General features: G+C 52.0%; 1 protein-coding gene across 4 annotated transcripts; it reads right to left on the bottom strand.

The window, feature by feature from the left end:
- Positions 1–359: 359 nt before the first annotated feature.
- Positions 360–20,052, bottom strand: LOC119094066 (1-phosphatidylinositol 4,5-bisphosphate phosphodiesterase). 4 transcript variants are annotated; one of them, XM_037217137.1, is made up of 7 exons: positions 19,956–20,052; positions 12,890–13,004; positions 12,192–12,278; positions 11,497–11,556; positions 10,507–10,644; positions 9,361–9,440; positions 360–1,577 (listed from the first exon to the last, which is right to left on the bottom strand). In XM_037217137.1, exons 2-7 carry the CDS (start codon positions 12,971–12,973, stop codon positions 1,280–1,282), a joined length of 747 nt encoding a protein of 248 aa, XP_037073032.1. In that variant the 5' UTR covers positions 12,974–13,004; positions 19,956–20,052; the 3' UTR covers positions 360–1,279. The 4 variants fall into 4 exon arrangements, with proteins under 4 accessions (XP_037073032.1, XP_037073033.1, XP_037073034.1 ...); XM_037217138.1 differs by lacking the exon at positions 9,361–9,440 and adding an exon at positions 6,958–7,037; XM_037217139.1 differs by lacking the exon at positions 9,361–9,440 and having other exon boundaries at positions 1,362–1,577.
- Between the last annotated feature and the right edge of the window lie 577 nt (positions 20,053–20,629).

Here is a 20,629-nt window from a genome sequence, read left to right as displayed (position 1 = left end):
CCCGGGCACCGCTCCCTCGCCTCGGGCGCTGCTCCCTCGCCTGGGCACCGCTCATTCGCATGGGGTGCCGCTCCCTCGCCTGGTGCGCCACTTCTTCGCCTGACACACAAGTGCTCTCGCCGACCGAGGCCTGGGACTTATCCATACTTCTCGGCCATGTGACAAGCTGTAAGTCTTGGGAATCCGCGCCAGCGCCTCCACAGCTGCTCACGGGCGGGATGGGTGAGTGCGGGATGGATGAGTGCGGGCGGGATGGGTCTGGCACGCCGCCCTCTCCATTATTGAGCGCAGCACTGGTGGGACATTCACGCTATAACCTATGAACGCGGCTGGGGTATTTGACAAAGCAAAGCATTAAATGCGTTTTGTTCTGAAGAGAAGTTTCAGTGATCATACTGCGTAGTGTGACAGCGCTCTTATTTGGGCTGGTATGAGGCTGGCCGGACGTGGTCAGGTCAGTCTTGTGGTTATGCTCGTAATGCACCTGAATCTGGTTTGAATACGTATTGCGTAAAACATCGGTGTGTAGTTATGTGGCGGCATGCCGCATACACATGCACGCCATACTTTTGACGATTTGTCACACAGGAATAGTGGGCATTCGAGATAGTCCGTTAAACTTGCGTAATTATCGTTCACCAGCGCTTCCTTCTCCAACATGATCAACGTGATTGATATCATCATGACCGTTCTAAACACCCACGTGCAATGTGTATTACACAAATTGTTATGCATCTGTATCTGTTCAACAGAAATGTAGCGCATGCTTCCAAAAGCCCAAATCTTGTTTCGTACGCGAACGCGAACAATCATTGTAATTTCATAGATGCTGATGTAATCTCACGTTTTGATTTGTCTTTAATTCAGTTGAATGACATGTATGATTGGATGACACAACTGACAAACAAGCACCAATCGATGATGACGAGGTGCAACCACATTGACTTCCATTAGTACTTACGTACACAGTGACTAAATATTCTGCCATGACTGATAAAACAAGTTTTGGCTTGATTTTTGTTCATACATAAGGCGGATGAACAAAAGTTACGCCACAGCTGTCCTTGTCTTTTGAAAGCTGCATGCTCTGGAAAGATAGGCCACACCAAAACTGCACCCCCGCCCAAAAAACCCACATCTAAGCAGGCACAGGAAGAAGGTGTTTCTTTTTAATGCCCTTTTCATACGTGATGCACTATCACCTGACCGCTCGAAAGATTACAGAAAACACACACACATAATTTGGCAACAAACGGCATTTTTCCTTCGAAGAAAGCCTTCACATTCGCGTCAGACAGCAATGATCAGCAGCCATTCGCTGTTCAACCCCACACGGGGACAGAAGCTTGCACCCAATATACACGCAACTACGGCTATGCCGCTTCTTTTCGGTTCGCCGCTTCCTACTGACGCTGAGCACGTCGGCACATGAGCCACGGACCTTTTCGCACGGCAGGCCAAGCTCCCCCAGGCATTGGTAGACCAGCTTCTCAGTCTTGCCCGAGGCGAACGTTCTTGCGATATTCTTGACGGTTATTTTGCCGTCCTGGTCGACTGAGAAGCAGAGTCGCATCCAGCTGCGACAAACAGTGGCAGTCAGCGGCGCCCCCCGCCGCTGGACGCGTACATTGATCCCAGCAGGCCGGTGGCCGTGCTCTGCCGGGCACATTGACGAGGTCCGATCGATGAGCATTCATGGGCCACGGCCGTGAAAGTGTTGACTCGGCGACGCAACAGCCGGGCTGTCGAGCGGAAACCGCCGGACGACTAGACTAGAACGGCTCACACGGTCAGCAGCAGCAGGCACAGCCGTTAACAGCAAGCACAACCGTCAGCAGCAGGCACAGCCGTCAACAGCAAGCACAACCGTCAATAGCAAGCACAACCGTCAGCAGCAAGCGCAACCGCTAGCAGCAAGCTCAATTGTCAGCAGCAGGCTCAATCATCAGCAGCAGGTACAACCGTCGGCGGTAGGCACAGCCGTCAACAACAGGCACAGCTGCCAACAGCAGGCACAGCTGTCAACAGCAGGCACAGCTGTTGACAGCTAGCTCGCCTGTCGATGCCAGGTGCAGTCGTCAACAGTAGGTACAGCAGGCACAGACAGCCAGCCGTTAACAGCCGCTGTCAGCTAGCCGCTGTCAGCATGCACTGCCGTTAACAGCCGGCACAGCCGTCAACGACAGGGCAGCTATCAACAGCTGGGGCAGCCGTCGACGGCAGAGACAGCTGCCAATAACTTGGAAATTTGTCAACAATAGGGCAACTCTCAACACGCGGAACAGCTGTCCCAGCAGGCAGATCTCCGCTAGCGACCAGGGCAAGGCCCAGAGGCACACTGGGTGCAGGTTAGATAGCCTGAGACGATATGTACGGAGCTTGAAGCAGCTACTCTGCCGCATACCGGCACATCACATGCCACACGCAGCACGGGTCGGGCAATCTAGACATCGCAGCACAACCAGAGGAACATATGTGATCCGTTGTGTGCAATGGATTTCCTGCCTGAACAGGTACAGAGCGTGCATTCATCACACAGATCGCAAAAGAAGACGCATGTGCGAGCGACGTCGAGTCGGATTGCGCTTTGCCCTTCAGTCGACTTACTTAATCTACTTTAATGGACTACGCGCAGCAGGCTCTAAAGGAAAGAGACAGGCTAAATGTTTCTGCTCGATGAGCCTTTTGAAGTTGAGCTCATTTTGAAAACTTGTAAAATTATTGTGACGGTGTTCACCGTATGAAATAATGTATCATCCTACTTCTTTCTCCAGATGTCTATGAGCTTTACGCACGCTAATTAAATATTTCAGTTTATAGATATGATTTAATCACTGAGTTTAAGAAATGCGTGCCGATTGGCGCAAAAACTGGTGATTTAACAAAAATAAACCATACATTACATCCCTGCGTATGAATCATCGCAAATATTTTTTTATCTTCCTAACCCGATTCCTCGACGTAAGGAAATGTATTCATTATTTTGTTCAAAAACATGGCGTTTCATTGTTTCGTGTTTCTAACGCTTGAGCTTACTGGAACCGCGCATTTAATGTGCTTTTCCCTGGTTTTGTCGAACAACAAAGATAGGCCAGGAAAGGTATCAGTATCAGCAGACAAGCATCACTCTACCGTCGTTTTTTTTTTTATCTCCGTCTTTTGATTGTGAGTGATCTTAAAGCCCTCTCTGAGATCTTGAAAACCGAGCAGGATGGTGCCCGAGCTCTCGTCAAACTGTGTCACACAGGTTTGAATGAGCCATTGTGAATGTAACCTGCGACGGCTCAATCCGGGACATGCGGGTCAGATTAGCGCTCCGTGGTCCCTCCTATTATGACAATGACTGAGCATAACACGACGATGCAGAAAACGGCGCTGAATAGCTTTTGAAACAGTCATGTAAGAGCAACAGTTATGGGTTTTCATACATCGCGTCAAGTAAAAGCGGTGAAGACTGTTATATTTGCTCGTCTGGCTGTATCGAAAGCTGAGAAAACCGCGCCAGTGGGGAAAACAACGTTAGGAAGGTAATCCAAAGTCGTACGATATGAGCCCGTGAGATTTAACTTGTTTGATCCCTAAAATGCAAAATCGGGTCGCAAATGTCAATATACCTGAACCTAGCTTGATTTTTCATAAGCGGGCATTGCAAAAGCAGCCACAGGGATACAATGCATTTAACAGTGATCAACTCTAGCAAACCAGTCTATGATACATAATTGGAGTTCAATCCTACCATACATGTTTTAATCTTTATTTTTTTAACGAAACGTCACCAGCATTGCATCAAAAACAGGCAGTAAATTATAAACTGTTAAGATCGGAACCTTCAAACTTCACAGCATCTGTTCAAATGACTTAAACTCAGCTAGCCAAACATGCAACAGCGTGATCAAAACCATTTAAAAACGACCACCATTTCCTTACTGTATATACCCAGACAATTGGTCACCCTGTCTATGTAAGCTGGTCTACCTCAACAGGGAAATTATGCTCAAATTAAATCACGAAATTATAAATGTATCCGAGCTAGGCGGTGGCGCAGCCTTGGGCTTGAGGCCGTATTTGGTTAAAACGCAGTTCTTCACCACAATGCTACTGACTATAATTGCAGAATCCGGTGATCAGACGAAATTATTTGGTTTTAAATATCGCACCACTATCCTGGGCAGCGGCGTGTGGTGTAAAACAGCCCCAATTTAGGAGTAAGACTTGTGGATCGCCGTGTGAATATGTGCACACGCAGCTGAAACAATGATTAAAACACCGGGGCAAACCAGAGTTGATAGCTCATCGATATGCTTGGCACTGTACATGCTAGCATTTGAGTCTGTTGGCCTGCTGGCAATGCGTAGACACTGTCGAATGGGGCTATCACCCGCTCGTAAAAATTAGCCCCCACCCCCTACTCAAATCATGATAGCACCCCCCATCCCAAGTCGTGGTAGCCCCTCCCGTCACGAATTCTGGCTGCGCCTCTGGTAGTACGTGACAGATATGCCGTGCGGCACGTGGCGGTCGTCAGGCATCTTCCAGTCACCTGCTCCGCCCAACCGATGAAGAGAATTTGGTTCACGGTCATAAGGTGCCCATCAAGGTTGGTAGCAAAGGACCCCGCTAGGCAGTTAAAGTAGAACGACCCAAGGTGGTCTGTACAAAACCGTGAGATTAGACACGCCACGGTGAGACCTGTTGTTATTTAATTAATCGCGGGGTTACACCGGACTTACAGACACGATGACTAACCGGCTAGGCGGGGGCCGGCCTGCCTATTACTATTTCAGCTAAAAGTTGCGTGCCTTCTGCTCCGTCAGTGATGAATATAGGCGACCAGTTGCTGGTCAGATTAGTTCCAACCCGTTATTAGGAAATTGATGGCTTCCACGCCATCATGTCCGACGAAAATATTGAGCGCTTGGTGTGGACCGCAACGGGCAACCTCCAAAACTTCTGCCATCCGACAGTTAACGAACTACTGGCTATGCATGTATTTGAACGTTATTGAGGCCGGGCAACCTCCCGCGTGTCTTAATACCAACAGCACTGCCAAAACACGTGACTTAATGTCATACACGACCCGACGGACGGCCTGCAGAGCGACAAGCTTCGGCCCGGTCTACGAAGCCCTGCGAGTGCCGGGTCCGAGGCTTCCCTTCTCGCCCCCGGCGGCGCCCCTCCGAGTGTCGCCGGCACCGCGACGGCTTCAGCGCACGTGTTGGGGCCCGTTTCCTGCGTCCGGCCGACCGTCTGGATCCATTTGGCGCCATTAAGCAACGTCCACCAGCACGATATTGCTAAAGCCAGTTGTCAGGGGCCGACCCCGCAGCGGGCTTTACCAGGAACAAGCACGAGGAAAACCGCGGCTTCTGCGTTGCGCCCGACCGCATCTGCGCCACTGGGCGTGTAGGTGGCTGTGGGGGTCCCGTCCGCCACCTGCCTGCTCTGGGACTAGCTGCCATTACTGACGTGCACGTCTCGCCCCTAGTCCCAGAGCCCCGTAACCGGCCCGGGCGACCTGAATGACTATCTAATCAAATACAATGTGAATAGTGGGCGTGAAAAAACGTGTGCTGGATGCCTGACCTGTCTTCTCTGTCCTCTTACCGACTTCGTCTCTTTCCTTCTTCGCCCCTACCCTCCTTCCCCGCTCTATCTTCGCTCTATCTTTTTCCCACTCAATCTGTCCCTCTGTCTCGCTACAACCTCTCTCTTCTCTGCGGACTATCTCTCCCTCTGCCATCCTACTATTTCTCTCTCCCGTTCTACCTCTCCCTCTGTCTTTCTGCTCCCTCTCCCACACCCACCCACGCCCACGCCCACGCCCACGCCCACGCCCACGCCCACGCCCACGCCCACGCCCACGCCCACGCCCACGCCCACGCCCACGCCCACGCCCACGCCCACGCCCACGCCCACGCCCACGCCCACGCCCACGCCCACGCCCACGCCCACGCCCACGCCCACGCCCACGCCCACCCACACACACACACACACACACACACACACACACACACACACACACACACACACACACACACACACACACACACAAACACACACACACTCTCCTTTTTTGCTCGTTTGATCGCTTTCCCCTCCTCTGTCTCCATCTGTCCTTGGCTATCTCCGCGTGGAGCTCCGTCTTTCTTGTCAGCGCGAAAAACCCGGAGGTCGATTTGCCTTCAAGTGCGGCTGGAGAAGTGTCTGGATCACACGGCTCAACACGATCTTCAGTGTCAGGGCGAACCGGCGCAATGGAGCGTCTAGAACTGACTGTACGTCCCCTGCTGCAAAGCAGCTGCGAGGCTGATCTCCATCGCAGGGTATCGCTGCCTAGCTGCCGGGAGTCTGCTAGCCGCTCTGTGATTCTGTCTGCCGACTCCGCTACCTCAGTCTACCTGCCTGTTCCGCTACCTTGGTCTACCAGCCTGTTCCGCTATCTCAGTCTATCAGCCTGCTCGACAACCCCAGTGCATCAGGCTGTTCCGCTACCTCTAACGGTTCTCCAAACCAGTGGGGGCTGCTGGTTGCCTTGTCTAGACTGCGCAGTGCAAGGGGCCAGTGAGGAGAACGGCGACGACCGGCGTCGGCACAAGGTGTTGGAGAGGCAGCGGGCGGTCGTGACAACGACGCTGAGTGTGGCACCGGTGCGGGGACGCGAGCAATGACCCCGACTGGCACGCCGGATGTCGTGGCTCGTGGTTGCGACGATGGCTGGGATGTTCGGACATGTAGACATGACGGTGTGGTGGCGACAGGTGTAATGTCGGGTTACGCAGAATGGTACTGGCCACAACAGATGTGGTATACGGGATGAAGAGAGCGTTTTTCCTGGTGCAGATGGGAGTGGGGTTGGGGGGGGGGGGGGGGCGGAGTCTCAACGATGTTGGAGACTGCTTTGCTTGTACAGGGTTGGCGAGGCCATTGCTATCAGCATTACGAGTGCGGTACACTTACTGCTTCTCCAAGTTTTGACGCACGCACGCGTTATTGATTTTGTTGTTGTTGGTGATACTTCGCAGCCCGGTCTGCCAAGTCTGCATGCAACAAGGCGGCAAATATCAGGCAAACAATAAGCAATTGACTACTTCAATCGGCTGTAACGCAGCACATGATCCAGCAATCGACATGCTCTCTGAGGGCTTCGCTCAATACTCAAGTCTCATTATTTTTCTCCCCTGCAATTTTCGTGTGGACGTTGGAATACGCGTGGTCTGTCGGAAATCCTGACAGCACTGCGAGTGAAGCCCTTTCCTATGCATAAGAATGGAATGCGAAAACAACGACGTTAGATTTCTGCCATCCATAATGTCGCCTCGAGCATTCCTACCAAGCTGATTGATGGCGTTGGGTCCCATGAAATCTTGTTATTATCACGACAATATTTACCAGTAAAGGGTGTATGCATCTGTACACCTGTGTGTTGACTCATAGGCGTACGTAGGACTCCAGTGAGCACAGGTAGTCCCTGGTATAGACGAGAGGTGTGCAGTGCTACCATACCATACATATGTACCATGACTCTAGCCTCGGACCCGAAGCCTTATCGTTGGTTCACAGGAATGATTATCATCGGAGATCATCTGATATCATCAAACAAGCGTGCAGGAATACCGTCGTGCTCAGTTGGGCACAAAGCTTGGCCTCGCCGTGTTCTGTAAACCTGTCCATATTCACGCCTCCGGGCGAGGTGCAGTCGAGGTGAGTCGCCTGGTGGCGATGGTCAGTGTGCAGTGCAGCGGAGTGTCACAATACCAGGTGCAGTCGAGGTGAGTCGCCTGGTGCCGGTGGTCAGTGTGCAGTGCAGCGGAGTGTCACAATCCCAGGTGCAGTCGAGGTGAGTCGCCTGGTGCCGGTGGTCAGTGTGCAGTGCAGCGGAGTGTCACAATCCCAGGTGCAGTCGAGGTGAGTCGCCTGGTGCCGGTGGTCAGTGTGCGGTGCAGCGGAGTGTCACAATCCCAGGTGCAGTCGAGGTGAGTCGCCTGGTGCCGGTGGTCAGTGTGCGGTGCAGCGGAGTGTCACAATCCCAGGTGCAGTCGAGGTGAGTCGCCTGGTGCCGGTGGTCAGTGTGCAGTGCAGCGGAGTGTCACAATACCAGGTGCAGTCGAGGTGAGTCGCCTGGTGCCGGTGGTCAGTGTGCAGTGCAGCGGAGTGTCACAATCCCAGGTGCAGTCGAGGTGAGTCGCCTGGTGCCGGTGGTCAGTGTGCAGTGCAGCGGGAGTGTCACAATACCAGGTGCAGTCGAGGTGAGTCGCCTGGTGCCGGTGGTCAGTGTGCAGTGCAGCGGAGTGTCACAATCCCAGGTGCAGTCGAGGTGAGTCGCCTGGTGCCGGTGGTCAGTGTGCAGTGCAGCGGAGTGTCACAATCCAGGTGCAGTCGAGGTGAGTCGCCTGGTGCCGGTGGTCAGTGTGCAGTGCAGCGGAGTGTCACAATCCCAGGTGCAGTCGAGGTGAGTCGCCTGGTGCCGGTGGTCAGTGTGCGGTGCAGCGGAGTGTCACAATACCAGGTGCAGTCGAGGTGAGTCGCCCTGGTGCCGGTGGTCAGTGTGCAGTGCAGCGGAGTGTCACAATACCAGGTGCAGTCGAGGTGAGTCGCCTGGTGCCGGTGGTCAGTGTGCGGTGCAGCGGAGTGTCACAATCCCAGGTGCAGTCGAGGTGAGTCGCCTGGTGCCGGTGGTCAGTGTGCAGTGCAGCGGAGTGTCACAATCCCAGGTGCAGTCGAGGTGAGTCGCCTGGTGCCGGTGGTCAGCGTGTAGTGCAGCGGAGTGTCATAATCCCATCGTTCAAGAGGCTGGGAAAACCCTCAACGTAAAAGCGTTCAGAATCTGCTAGAAGGTGGGGCGGATCGAAGCTTATCCACACCAGGAAGGAGTAAAACGTCTGACAACAAACTCGGGCTACAGAGAGGACATGGACAGGAGCTGAAGAGGAGCATAGCACCGCGCAGCACACATACTCCACAGCAACCCCGTGAAGTGTTTCCTCGGCTCGTAACAACACGGCATGCAGCGTGCACGTCTTTCCAACTGGTTCGCGATCAGAATGCATCACATTTAGACATCAATGCATGGAGGATATAAGGGATAATAGAAAAACGAGAGTACCCAAGCACGCATTCAAACCGCTGACCCAAAGTATTAGTGTTTTAAGGAGCAAGAGACAGAAAAAATATTACACAAACCAGATACAAGAAACAGCATAATGAGGCACACACCTTTTACGGGACGTATACCAAGAGTAACAACAGACCAGTGGCGTAAAGGAAAAACTCACAACAGAGAAAGAGAAAACAGTATTGAAATTAGGCCGAAATGCTTGCGAAGCTCGGCTCAAGCCCGGAAATCTTCGTGGCGGGACTTACTGCTTGATGAGACATGTCATGGGGCACACATTATTGGCTTTCGTGTTATGTGTGGCGGCGCGCAGAACTGACAGCCATACCTGGTGGACAATGACGCTGATGTCACGGACAGCACCGGGCCTGGTCCGGCCGGCTGCACCAGCCAGCCCGCCGATGGGTTCCCTCAACGAGGCCGTCACAATCGGGAAACCAACTTCGCTGCGTCGGTACATGTGGTTACGTTACCTCCGACAGGAGTTACCATATTGGTTAGGAATTCCAAATCGTCCATAGGACGAGTTTTGCCGTTTTGGAAAGGAGCTCTAAGCTGCATGTCATAATAGAAGCACAACCTTCTCGAATGAGAAAGAGTACATACGGTACGTGAGCACGAATGAAATCGCTATATATCACTGAAATAGTGATGCACCTTCATGAATTGATGTAAACAGCGCATATGTTTTGAGCGAGTTGTTGGCTCAGAGCTCGCACTTCATAGTCTCCAGAATTCCGAAAGCTGTTGAAACATAATGCATATGGACCAGACAATACCGGTAACCTTCCTCCTCGTAGAATAACCAGGAGAACGTATAGATAGATGCATTGATATTTCTGTTACATGCCTTTATCGATGCGAATATCAGTAGGTATTCATTAATCAGAGGATATTCATATTCGTTCCGATAAGTGCATACAACCGACATATCAACACATCTATATCTCTATTTTCTGGCTATTCTATGATGAATGAGGCTATTGGTAATGTCTTATCTATGTCCCCTTGCTTAGTTAAGCTAACTATCTATGCTTAGTCTTGTTAAGATGAAATATCTGTAAGCAATAAGTCAGGGCTGTGTTTTTTTTAAACCATCATTGCGCTAGTGTTAGACACATTTGAATAAACGCGCCGATTCTCGAGAGGATGGAGCTGGAGGCAAGTGGCCTGCTTTAGTCAGCGCAAGCTGTCTTACGGATGCTCGAATACCTCTTTTTTAAAAAGCTTAAATGATCTATTTAAGCCATCAAATTACCCGTGCCTCCTCGTCCACGCATATACAGCGCGGACGCCGTTCCCAGCGTCGCGTCCGAAACGATTCCACTGCGCGCATCGAGCCGGACGGGCACTGACCGGCATCGCCCGCGGCGCCGCAGTTGACCTGCACTGACCTTGGCCGTCTCCACATCGGGCAGGATCACGTGCTGCAAGTTGATGTTGACCATGTCGGTGCCACTGCAGATGCTCAGCGACTTGGCCTCGAGGTCAGCCCCGTGGCGCGCCTGCAACTGGTTCAGCAGCTTGGGGTCCTGCGGCGCCAGCAAGCTCGCTCAGTGGTAGGTTCTGGACGCGGACAGGGGTCACGGTCCAAGATCGGCCGGCTCGCTCAAGGGCGCCCCAATTAGCTTATATCTGCAGCTTTACTGGGTATGTGAGGTGGTCGACCTAGTTATCGGAAAAGGGCTGATTATAGAAAGGTTGTCTAGTAGTAGACGTTAAAGCAATAATTTAGTTTTGGGGCGGGCCCCGCTTCTTGTCACAGCCTTACCTTGATTCATCAGAGGTAAATACTCAAGAACATGATTGGTGAAGCAAGGAACACGAACGAACGCACCAGACAGAGCAATAGTGGATCATATATAAGATTTTCCTGGGAAAAATAGCACAGTTCTGTGGAGCGTTCTGCCATATAAAACTACTGTCCTGCCAGCTTAGGTCTATAGCCAAAGGCAAGGCCATTCTACGCGTCGATGTACTAAAACGGCGGGCCAGTGCTCTGCGTAACAATGCTGTAGTCCAAAGAGATCTGACTCTGTCCGTAAAGCCCCTCTGCCAAAGACTTGCTTGATGCATAAGTATACTGCAGAATGTGGTTCGCCCATTGCACTCAAGCCGTCACAGGTAATCATCGTATCAAACTACCTGTACCATGGGACGGGCATTTAGCGCATGGAAACGAACGGACGGAGGGGCGAATAAGCAGACAAGTGAGCAATGAAAAAGTGTGATACAGCCAATCTATTGGACAAACGAACTCACTCGGAGCCTGTTTAACTGGCAAGGGCAGTCCGAGGGCTTGGTCCCGTCAGAACGTAGAGGGGCGGGCTGAACCATCCACCCCTCCCCACCGCCCCGGCGTCGGCTGTGCGGCTATCGCTCACCCGAGGCAAACCGCCCGCCCTGATGTCGTTGACCTGGCAGAGCTCCAGCAGATCGGCGTCCTGCCGGCGAACGGGGCCGGTCAGACGCCGCGTCACGCCCCCCCCCCCCCCTCCCCCATCCCTCTCCGCCGCCGCTCAGACTGCGGCCCGCTGCCACTCCCACCCTCGGGAGCGGCAGATCGCTCGCCCCGAGGGCGTGTCGGTGGGGGCGGCTGCCAGGTTTTTACGAGATTGGCTTCGCTGAAGCCATGCAGCTCCCGCAACGTGCAAGTCTGCGCCGACATGTCGCGAACCCGGCACTTCGAAGACAGAAATTGTCTAGAACATTAAGGTTTATGGCAATCACACTTCAGCTGGCGTCGCGTGCACTGAGATTTTTAGCCCGCATTTCTGTGCGGATCAATTATTGTCGATCAAAACCACTGGCGTGCTGTAAAACATGCCAATATTATAAAAGGTAAAAGTTTACTACGGTGTGCTTAGATTACTAAAATTGGATTACTTAAATGCTTGACGTAGAATGTATTGAACTTGAATTAATCTGATAGGCTACACATAATTCGAGCTACTGATTTTCAGATCCAGTGCTACATCTTTACATCCAGTGCCCTTCAAATGATAGGCATAATAACACAGCGCGACGAGGCGTGGTCAGGCGAGACGATCAGTGGCTTCACAAGCCGCTGAAGACTTACGTTTCCATCGCTCTTCCAGTAGATGAAGAAGCCATACTCGTCCACTCGGAACAGGCACTGCGGCTCGAAGTCGACGTTGTCCTTCTCCTACGCAGGCAGGTGACATTCGCTGGTTAACAGTGTCCAGTGCAACATTGAGCAACACGGCCTAAGGACACAACCACGGGTATTCAGAGGTCGGTAAGGAATTGTGTTTTTTAGTCAGACTTTTCTCAGAGTCCAGTTGGCCTTTGTTCAAAGTATCGCCGAACCGTGAGTCGAATGCTCATGATTCGATTGTCATCACATACCCTCTTCGCATCAAACGCCAAAGCGTGCGAATATAGGTTTCTCACTGCGTGTCTACTATGTTTTTTACAATACTGGTGGCACACATTTGTCGTTATGTGATAAATAATTTGTTTAAACTAACCAGCTTCGCCATTTTTAAAAGAAAAATTCGCCTTGTGGTCAGCTATAAAAGGAGCAGGGCGATACGGAGCTGCTCTTTCCCAGCCCTGTCTCGGCGGCTCACATACCTCTGTCCACCTGTACAGCACACAGCCTTGTGGCGGTTCACATACCTCTGTCCACCTGTACAGCACACAGCCTTGTGGCGGTTCACATACCTCTGTCCACCTGTACAGCACACAGCCTTGTGGCGGTTCACATACCTCTGTCCACCTGTACAGCACACAGCCTTGTGGCGGTTCACATACCTCTGTCCACCTGTCCAGCACACAGCCTTGTGTGAGTGCCTCTGGCACGGGTATGCGCCAGTTAAAGTCAAACTTCTTCGTCATGGTGTGGCGTTACGGCAGTAGCACTGCCACCCTGAGGATGTCAACGGCACGTCAGAACAAAAGCACAATTGTAGAAAACTAACTTTGGGCATCGGAGAGCATGATCAGTTGATGAGCAGATCCGGTCTCAAAACTCCCGCGGGCTATGACGCTATTCCAACTATTTCTTGGAGAGAGGGGAGGGGTGTATGGCCAAAAGCGATCACAAACGAACGCTGTTCCCGCTTTAGAATGTGACAGCAGTCACGTGTCGAGCGTTTCAAAGCATGACGTCCGCAGCACAGCGCGACGCCCACCAGCGCGGCTGCGCTTGTATTTGTGCGCGTGCCTATGCATGCCTATTGGCTGGTGTGTTTAGTTCAGAAATGAGCGATCTGCTTCCGCACAGTCCACAGGCCATGCGTGTCCCGCCTAGAATCAGGAAATTCGGCGCCGGGCGGAATTATTTACGGACTGTGCCATCAGTCACCGCCGTAAGGGATCATCAAACACGAGCTCGCCATGCCTGGCCAGACCCACCAGAGCTTGGATGTACACTACAGCCAATCGCACTATTGCACTGCACGCTACCGCCGATGTTTTATGCGGGTTATTAGTGCTCATGCAAGGTACACGTTCGCAACGCGATCATCGTCGGGCACGCACTCAAGGAACCGGGCCAGCTCGGCGGCTGCCCGGTTTCTCCCCCGGCGGCTGCCACGAGCGTAGGTATCACAATATCTCCCCCTGGCGGCTGCCACGAGCGTAGGTATCACAATATCTCCCCCTGGCGGCTGCCACGAGCGTAGGTATCACAATATCTCCCCGGCGGCTGTCATGAGCGTAGGTATCACAATATCTCCCCCTGGCGGCTGCCACGAGCGTAGGTATCACAATATCTCCCCGGCGGCTGTCATGAGCGTAGGTACCACAATATCTCCCTCGGCGGCTTCCATGAGCGTAGGTATCACAATATCTCCCTCTGGCGGCTGCCATGAGCGTAGGTATCACAATATCTCACCCGGCGGCTGCCGTGAGCGTAGTATCACAGTGAGATATGCAAGCACTTGATAATGATGGGGCTTGTCTCCTGTTCGCATCTGGCCGTCCGTTCATCATCCGCGAGCACGCTGGTGAAAATGCCAAGAAAACAACTCTTTGTCCAAACGCCATTGTATTTAAATGCAACTGGTTTGATTAAAACATACAGTGCTGAGATCGGGCACCATTCTTAAGAAGCGTCCAACAGAGGCCTGCGCGTGATAGCGCGTGAGCCTCTGCACACATCGCCGCACACGTTTACCAATATGAATGCCTGTGTTCTCCTCAGCCAGCACTTCTTAGTCCCGCGCCGAAGCGGCACCGGATCATCGATATGTAGGGCCAGCTTCTATCCACGTTCCTCAGCTGCTCGCAACTGGTGAATTTTACTTTGCAATTGATATCGAAAGAGGAGGTGAGATGATGATGACGATATTACAAGAATAACACGCTCGATGACACTGCCTGCGGGCAAATGCCTCGCAGGTAATAATAACAACTTGCAAAACAACAGCATTCCTTGTTGTTGAAAACTGCATGAATTTGCGCCCAACGCTTTTAAAGATAATGAACAACGCTACAAAGATATCAGTTTTAAAGAGCGTAATCGCTATTGAAGAGCAAGCTGCCAGGTGAAGTCGAGTTTTCATAGTTCAAACGAGACATTTTAGATCAAACGAGTCATCTCTGCTAGCGGCCTTACTGGTCGCAATATCACTTTCACCTGATGGCTGCACGGTCACGCGCCAGAGGTGCCGCTAGATTTGCCCCGTCCATTGTCCTCCATTGATCCCGGCCCAAGCGCGCTGCGAACCAGGTCAGGGCGGCTTCAGAAAAGCCAACACGCGATGACTGCTTCGGTGTTTCAGCTATTCCGCACCGAGGAAAGGCCGCCGGCGTTTGCCAGTCTATCTACATGAAGACTCATTAACATCCCGAAAAGACTTAACAAACAACAGTGAGGTTTAAATAAGACAGCAGAAATAGCTTTATTCCTCGGAGAGAAAAAAACAGCGGAGTTGAGATGTAGATGCGTTGAAATTTCGGCAACATGCCTTTTTCGAAACGAATAGCATAAGTGAAATCGAAATTGCCTCCCGATGATCTTACCTGACTTTTTAGGTTTTGAAAACAGTGAGACAGTTTTTTAAAGGGCTCGGACATTTAGAGGATTAAACAAGGAGGAATCGCTAGCGAGTGCTAAGATAGGGTGCACATCTGAGAACAAGAACACGCAGAAAATACCTGCTAATGCAAATTAATTCAATTAAACACGAATCACCTTTGACCGGGCATCACGGGCATCACGAATCACGCCTGAGTCGAGCCTGCGAGCGAGTTAAAGCAAACAGGCATCATACGTCATACATCAGTTATGCATGCAAGCGGTTTTAATTAAACACGCGCCACGCATCACGCGTCAAGTATCATTTACACATGTAAATGATTTTAAGCTAGCGCACATCACACATCAAGGCACATGTCATGCTCGCATAAGCGGCTATAATGAGCACTGTACGCTAAGGTTTGATCACTGCCTTTTTATAAAAAAACAGACTTACTTATTTTCCTGTCTGGGTGGTCCCGAGCTCCGCAGATGACTTTAAGATCCAAAGGGATATAGAGTCCATAGATCCCTGGATTTCAGCCTGAGCGTGTTTTGCCGAAAATGGTTATCGAAATGAAAAATTAGATCGTCAAACATCAAAGTAATCTGTGGAGCACAGGAGCACCCAGACAGGAAATAAGGGAGTCTATTCTTACAAAAAGCCGGCGACCAAACACTAACCTGCAGGATTTATCATTGCCGAATATGCGAACTTAATGCGCCTTGATGTGCGATGTGTGCTAGCTTAAAGTCGTTTACAGGTGTAAGTGATGCCTGATGCGTGATGTGCGATGCCTGTTTAATGGAAACCGTTTGCATACATAATTGATGTGTGATGTGTGACGGCTGTTTGTTTCGACTCACTTGCATGCTCGAATGAAGCGTGATGCGTGATGCCTGTTTACTTCAATTCGTTTGCATTTCCATGCATTTTTCGCGTATTCAGTTCTTAGGTATACACTGTATTGTAGTAATGGCTGGCAATTGTTTCTTGTAAATACCCTGAATGTTGGTGTCCTGTGAAACTGCGGGTCGCTGTTTCAATAAGAAACCTGAAAAGTCAAGTAGGATCTTCGGCAGACAATTTTAATTCTCTTCTGCTATTCGCTCCGATAAAGGCATGTTATTGCAATATCAGCTCATCTATATCTCCATTTTCCTGGCTGTGCCCCGAGAAATAAGGCTATTGCTGCTGTCTTATTTACGTGCATAATGCTCCTCGCAAATGCACTTGACAAATTACGCAGCAGTGAGATTTCGTAGGTTTTCGGCATGTGCTTTCGGCATCTGTTGACCTCAGAAAACTTTTGTATCAGACGTCGACAGACGTAATGTTTGTCAAATCTAGACAGATCTGCAAAACGACAATGATATTTGGTCTGATATTTTTTATAATGATATTTGGTTTCAGCTGCAGCCCACCACGTTTCTGTTTGCCTTAAAGCGGTCTTTATTTCACACCTGTTGCTTCAGAGCTGAAGTGTGCACGCTCCGACAGTGCACCTGAGGCATTGGAATTCAATAAATCAATCGTTCACATTGCCTTACTCACTCGATGACCTTCAGCAAGGTCGAGACTGCCGTCGCGCGGGCTAGAGCCGACGGGCAGGCGCGGGCAGCGTCAGGTACTAACAACCTGCATCGCTGTTATGGCTCTGAGAACTGAACCACATCCGCTCACACTATGTTTGTGTTTCATGACAGTGCGTGTGGCGGGTTTGCATTTACCGGTGAATCGTCCACACGAACGGCTACTGTCAGCGGCGAACGACCACTTCTCCACAGTAATCAAGTCAGAGCGGATCGCTCAGAGACATCGCCCGGTGCAAACGAAGTCAGGGTCAGAAGCCCCGGCACCGGAACAGGGTCGTGCGGGCCATACCGATAGCACAGTGTCTGTCCGAGCAATGTGGGCCGCAATGCCGCCTAAACATGTAGTGCAGCAACAGTGAGCTGCTGCGCTGGCGCGGACAAAAGCTAAGCTCCGAGCGTGGGCTGCTGTGACCGTGACGTCAGCCACAGTACGGCCAGAGTCAGAACACGAGCATCTGTTGCTGCATGGCAAGCCAGGGCAGTCCGAGCACGCGCCGCAGGGCTGAGTTATGTGACGTCTTATAGGGAAACCCTCGGCCGCTTGTGTCGTCGTCATGGCTATCATTCGGGATTTAAGACGCACTCAGCTGGTGAGGCTACATATATATATATATATATATATATATATATATATATATATAGTACGGTGAATGGCGTCGCCTGCCTCTCAGCCTGGCAGGAGGCGTCCGCTTGAGCGTTGTCGCCGTGATAGCTATAGAGCACCAACATGCTGATACTCTGGGGTAACAGGCCGGCGGCTGTTGCCGTTAACTAGACACCAATGCACAAGTGTTGTAACGGCTAACCTTAACTGGTAAACAACGTATAACGGCGTAACGGTTCACCCACAGTTTTCTTGAGCAGCTTCTGATCGGCGCAAGATAAATGCGCCAAATGTTCCATGACTGTCAAGGCACCCGTTTGACACATGCTGTCAGAACAGTTTGGTGCGATGTCACACCTCGAAGCTATTAAGCTACTAGTAGGGACTGGCTTCTGGCACTGTCTGACCAGAAGCACTGTCTGACCAGAAGCACTGTCTGACCAGAAGCACTGTCTGACCAGAAGCACTGTCTGTGCTTCTGGAGAGAATCGCTCAAAATTCCCGATCATGCTCCACTGCATTTTGATACAATTCATCACCAATTTATTGATTTGACATTGGTCAATGCATACAATGATTCAGCGTCGTGACAGTCAGGAGCAATGATAAGGTAGAAAGCCTCAAGCGCTTCCCATTTGTGACAAATCAGTCATAATCGAACACACCCACAACACGGACGGTTTCTAGACGGGTCGGTGTGAGTTGCAACCGGTCACGTGACTAGGCAAAGAGCGCGCGTCCCACAAAAGTCCATGTTACAGCCCAGTCACGCGCTAACCTTGACCTGACCTTCAATGCTGGCCTTTGATAGCATCACGGCGTGTTTCAAACGCAGAAAAAATTAATTTGGTACCAACTTTTAGGTTATACGGTAGATAATTTGGAGGAGAAGGAGAAGTTGCAGAGAAAGAGAATTTGGATAATATGCCTGAAGTTCTTTTATGCAAGTAGTGACTATATGTCACGTAAAAAATATTAATGAAAGGTCAGTGGCAGTCTCAATGTCGGTGTCGGTTTCTGTTAAATTCCCTCCAATCCGACAATTTTTCCCCATTTTTCGACGGAGTGAGGCACAAGGAAACCCCAGGCGGTGGCAATTCGCGAAACTAGCTGACGCGGCGTCAGCCAGGTCAGCCAGGGCCGCGGCGACGGCCAGGTCGGTCAGCCCCGGGGAGTGTACTGACGCGGCGTCAGCCGGGTCAGCCGAGGCCCGGGAGTGTGTGCTGTTACAGCGTTAGCCAGGTCAGTCGGGGCCCGGGGGTGTGTACTGTTACAGCGTCAGCCAGGTCAGCCGGGGCCCGGGAGTGTGTGCTGTTACAGCGTTAGCCAGGTCAGCCGGGGCCCGGGGGTGTGTACTGTCGCGGGGTCAGCCAGGTCAACCGGGGCCCGGGAGTGTGTGCTGTTACAGCGTTAGCCAGGTCAGTCGGGGCCCGGGGGTGTGTACTGACGCGGCGTCAGCCAGGTCAGCCGGGGCCACGGCGTCAGCCAGGTCGGCCAGGTCCTGCAGCTGGTCGCCGCCACGTCAGCAAGAGCCCGGGTGCATTCCACCGGGGGCGTTGGACGCGCTCCAGCGACCAGCCCAGCCCTGTTTGTTTTTCCGGCACAGCAGCCACCAGCAGCGCCGATCGACGCGATCAGAGGACGCTCATTGGCCGCTGGCCACGTGTACTCGCGCCGCGAACTTTGCGCCGCTGTACTCGCGCCGCAGACTTTGCACCGCTGTACTCGCGCCGCAAACTTTGCACCGCTGTACTCGCGCCGCAAACTTTGCACCGCTGTACTCGCGCCGCAAACTTTGCACCGCTGTACTCGCGCCGCAAACTTTGCACCGCTGTACTCGCGCCGCAAACTTTGCACCGCTGTACTCGCGCCGCAAACTTTGTACCGCTGTACTCGCGCCGCAAACTTTGCACTGCTGTACTCGCGCCGCAAACTTTGCACCGCAGTACTCGTGCCGTGTACAGTGGCCCAAACAGTGCGAGCACACCGGTGCACTGCACACGAGCACAGCGGCGTGCGTGCCTTGTGGGCGCGAGCAGTGCGGTGCACGGTAAACTTGCGTGCGTCCGGCCTCGAAACTCAAGGAGCACTGCACTCCCGGTGAGCACTGAACGCTGCTTGGCCTGGCGCAACGACATGCATGGCCGTAACGCAGTTGGTTACTACTCTTGGGCCAACGTGCGAATGATACACATTCCTGATGAACCGCGTTCTTCTACACCCATTGTTAGAACGATCACAGTGCAAAAATGGCCTCTGAGCCGCCCCACAGCTGAACATACAGATGAAGGTCGTTGCCACTTTCCCTGATGCGGTGTTGTCATAGTGGATGGTAGGAACTCGATCCCCAATCCGACCCTTTCCATGCTCCCAACCTCCGCAAAGGTGTCGACTTGCATTGTACTTCGTTGCAATGCATTCCAGCATCTTCTGATGAACCCTGGGTCAGGGGCGTGAGAGCCTTCCGAAGATGAGGGAGAAGAGAGAGAGAGAGAGAGAGAGAGGGAGAGAGAGAGACAACAAGGAAGCCTGTCATTCGTTTCGTACCCTACAACGCGAGAAGCCTAAAGCCGAGTGATTCCAAACGTGAAGCACACCCGCCGGCTTCTGGTTGCGGCGGCCGACCTGGGCCTTCGCTCAGAGGCGTGGTGACGTACCTGCAACGGTCGGAGAGCGGCGGGCGCGCCTGCGGCCCGGCGGCGGCGGTGGCCGTGAGTGAGCCGACCACCGACATCCCGTCCGCCGACCTCTCGCCCGGACGCTGCGCACGCAGCCGCCGCCAATCAATAGTGCGCCGCCGCTCCCGGCGGCCCGCCGACGGCCCGCTCTCGGCCGCCCGGCCAGCCGCCGGTTGAGGAGCCGACGCATAGATCGGTAGATAGGCCGACTGTGATATTTGAAGCTATAAACTACCCTAGATAGCATGTTCCTCAAAACAAAAGATTGATCGGGGTCATCTTGGGTCAGAAATTTCACCTAACCAACATGAAGCAAAACTAAGGAATCTTCTAACGTCCTGGTGATAAAGAAATTTTAAAAAGCGCCCAAAACCTTCTGACACACGTTTGCTGATAAAAAAGCAATTTGACTTTTAAGTTGATCTGGCCTTCTTTCTTACTCCAGGTCAACGCAATTGGTTGAAATTACCATTTCATTTGTTTAATTGTCTAGGACACCATCTCAAAGTTGCATGATTTCGTCTGGCATGCGGCCACTGCTGCATCAATTTGAAATATTCCCTTGAAATTGCCTAAGCCCACAGTCATTACCTGGCCACCTTGACCTACTACAGATTAGCGACCTTGTAAGGAATACCTAATTGCTTACGCCG

Source organism: Pollicipes pollicipes, unplaced genomic scaffold, assembly GCF_011947565.3.
Source record: "Pollicipes pollicipes isolate AB1234 unplaced genomic scaffold, Ppol_2.1 Scaffold_4002;HRSCAF=4701_pilon_pilon_pilon, whole genome shotgun sequence".
NCBI classification, from domain to species: Eukaryota; Metazoa; Arthropoda; class Thecostraca; order Pollicipedomorpha; family Pollicipedidae; genus Pollicipes; species Pollicipes pollicipes.
The sequence above is the reverse complement of the archived record's forward strand: the minus strand, read 5'-3'. Positions and strand labels throughout refer to the sequence as shown.

Excerpts from the sequence above, each read along its gene's own strand:
- LOC119094066 (XM_037217137.1), bottom strand. The coding sequence starts at position 12,973 with ATGACGAAGAAGTTTGACTTTAACTGGCGCATACCCGTGCCAGAGGCA. Across the intron at positions 12,279-12,889 it reads TGCTGGACAGGTGGACAGAG|GAGAAGGACAACGTCGACTT; the intron begins GTATGTGAACCG and ends CTGCCTGCGTAG. Across the intron at positions 1,578-9,360 it reads ATGACATGTCTCATCAAGCA|CTGGATGCGACTCTGCTTCT; the intron begins GTAAGTCCCGCC and ends TGTTTGTCGCAG.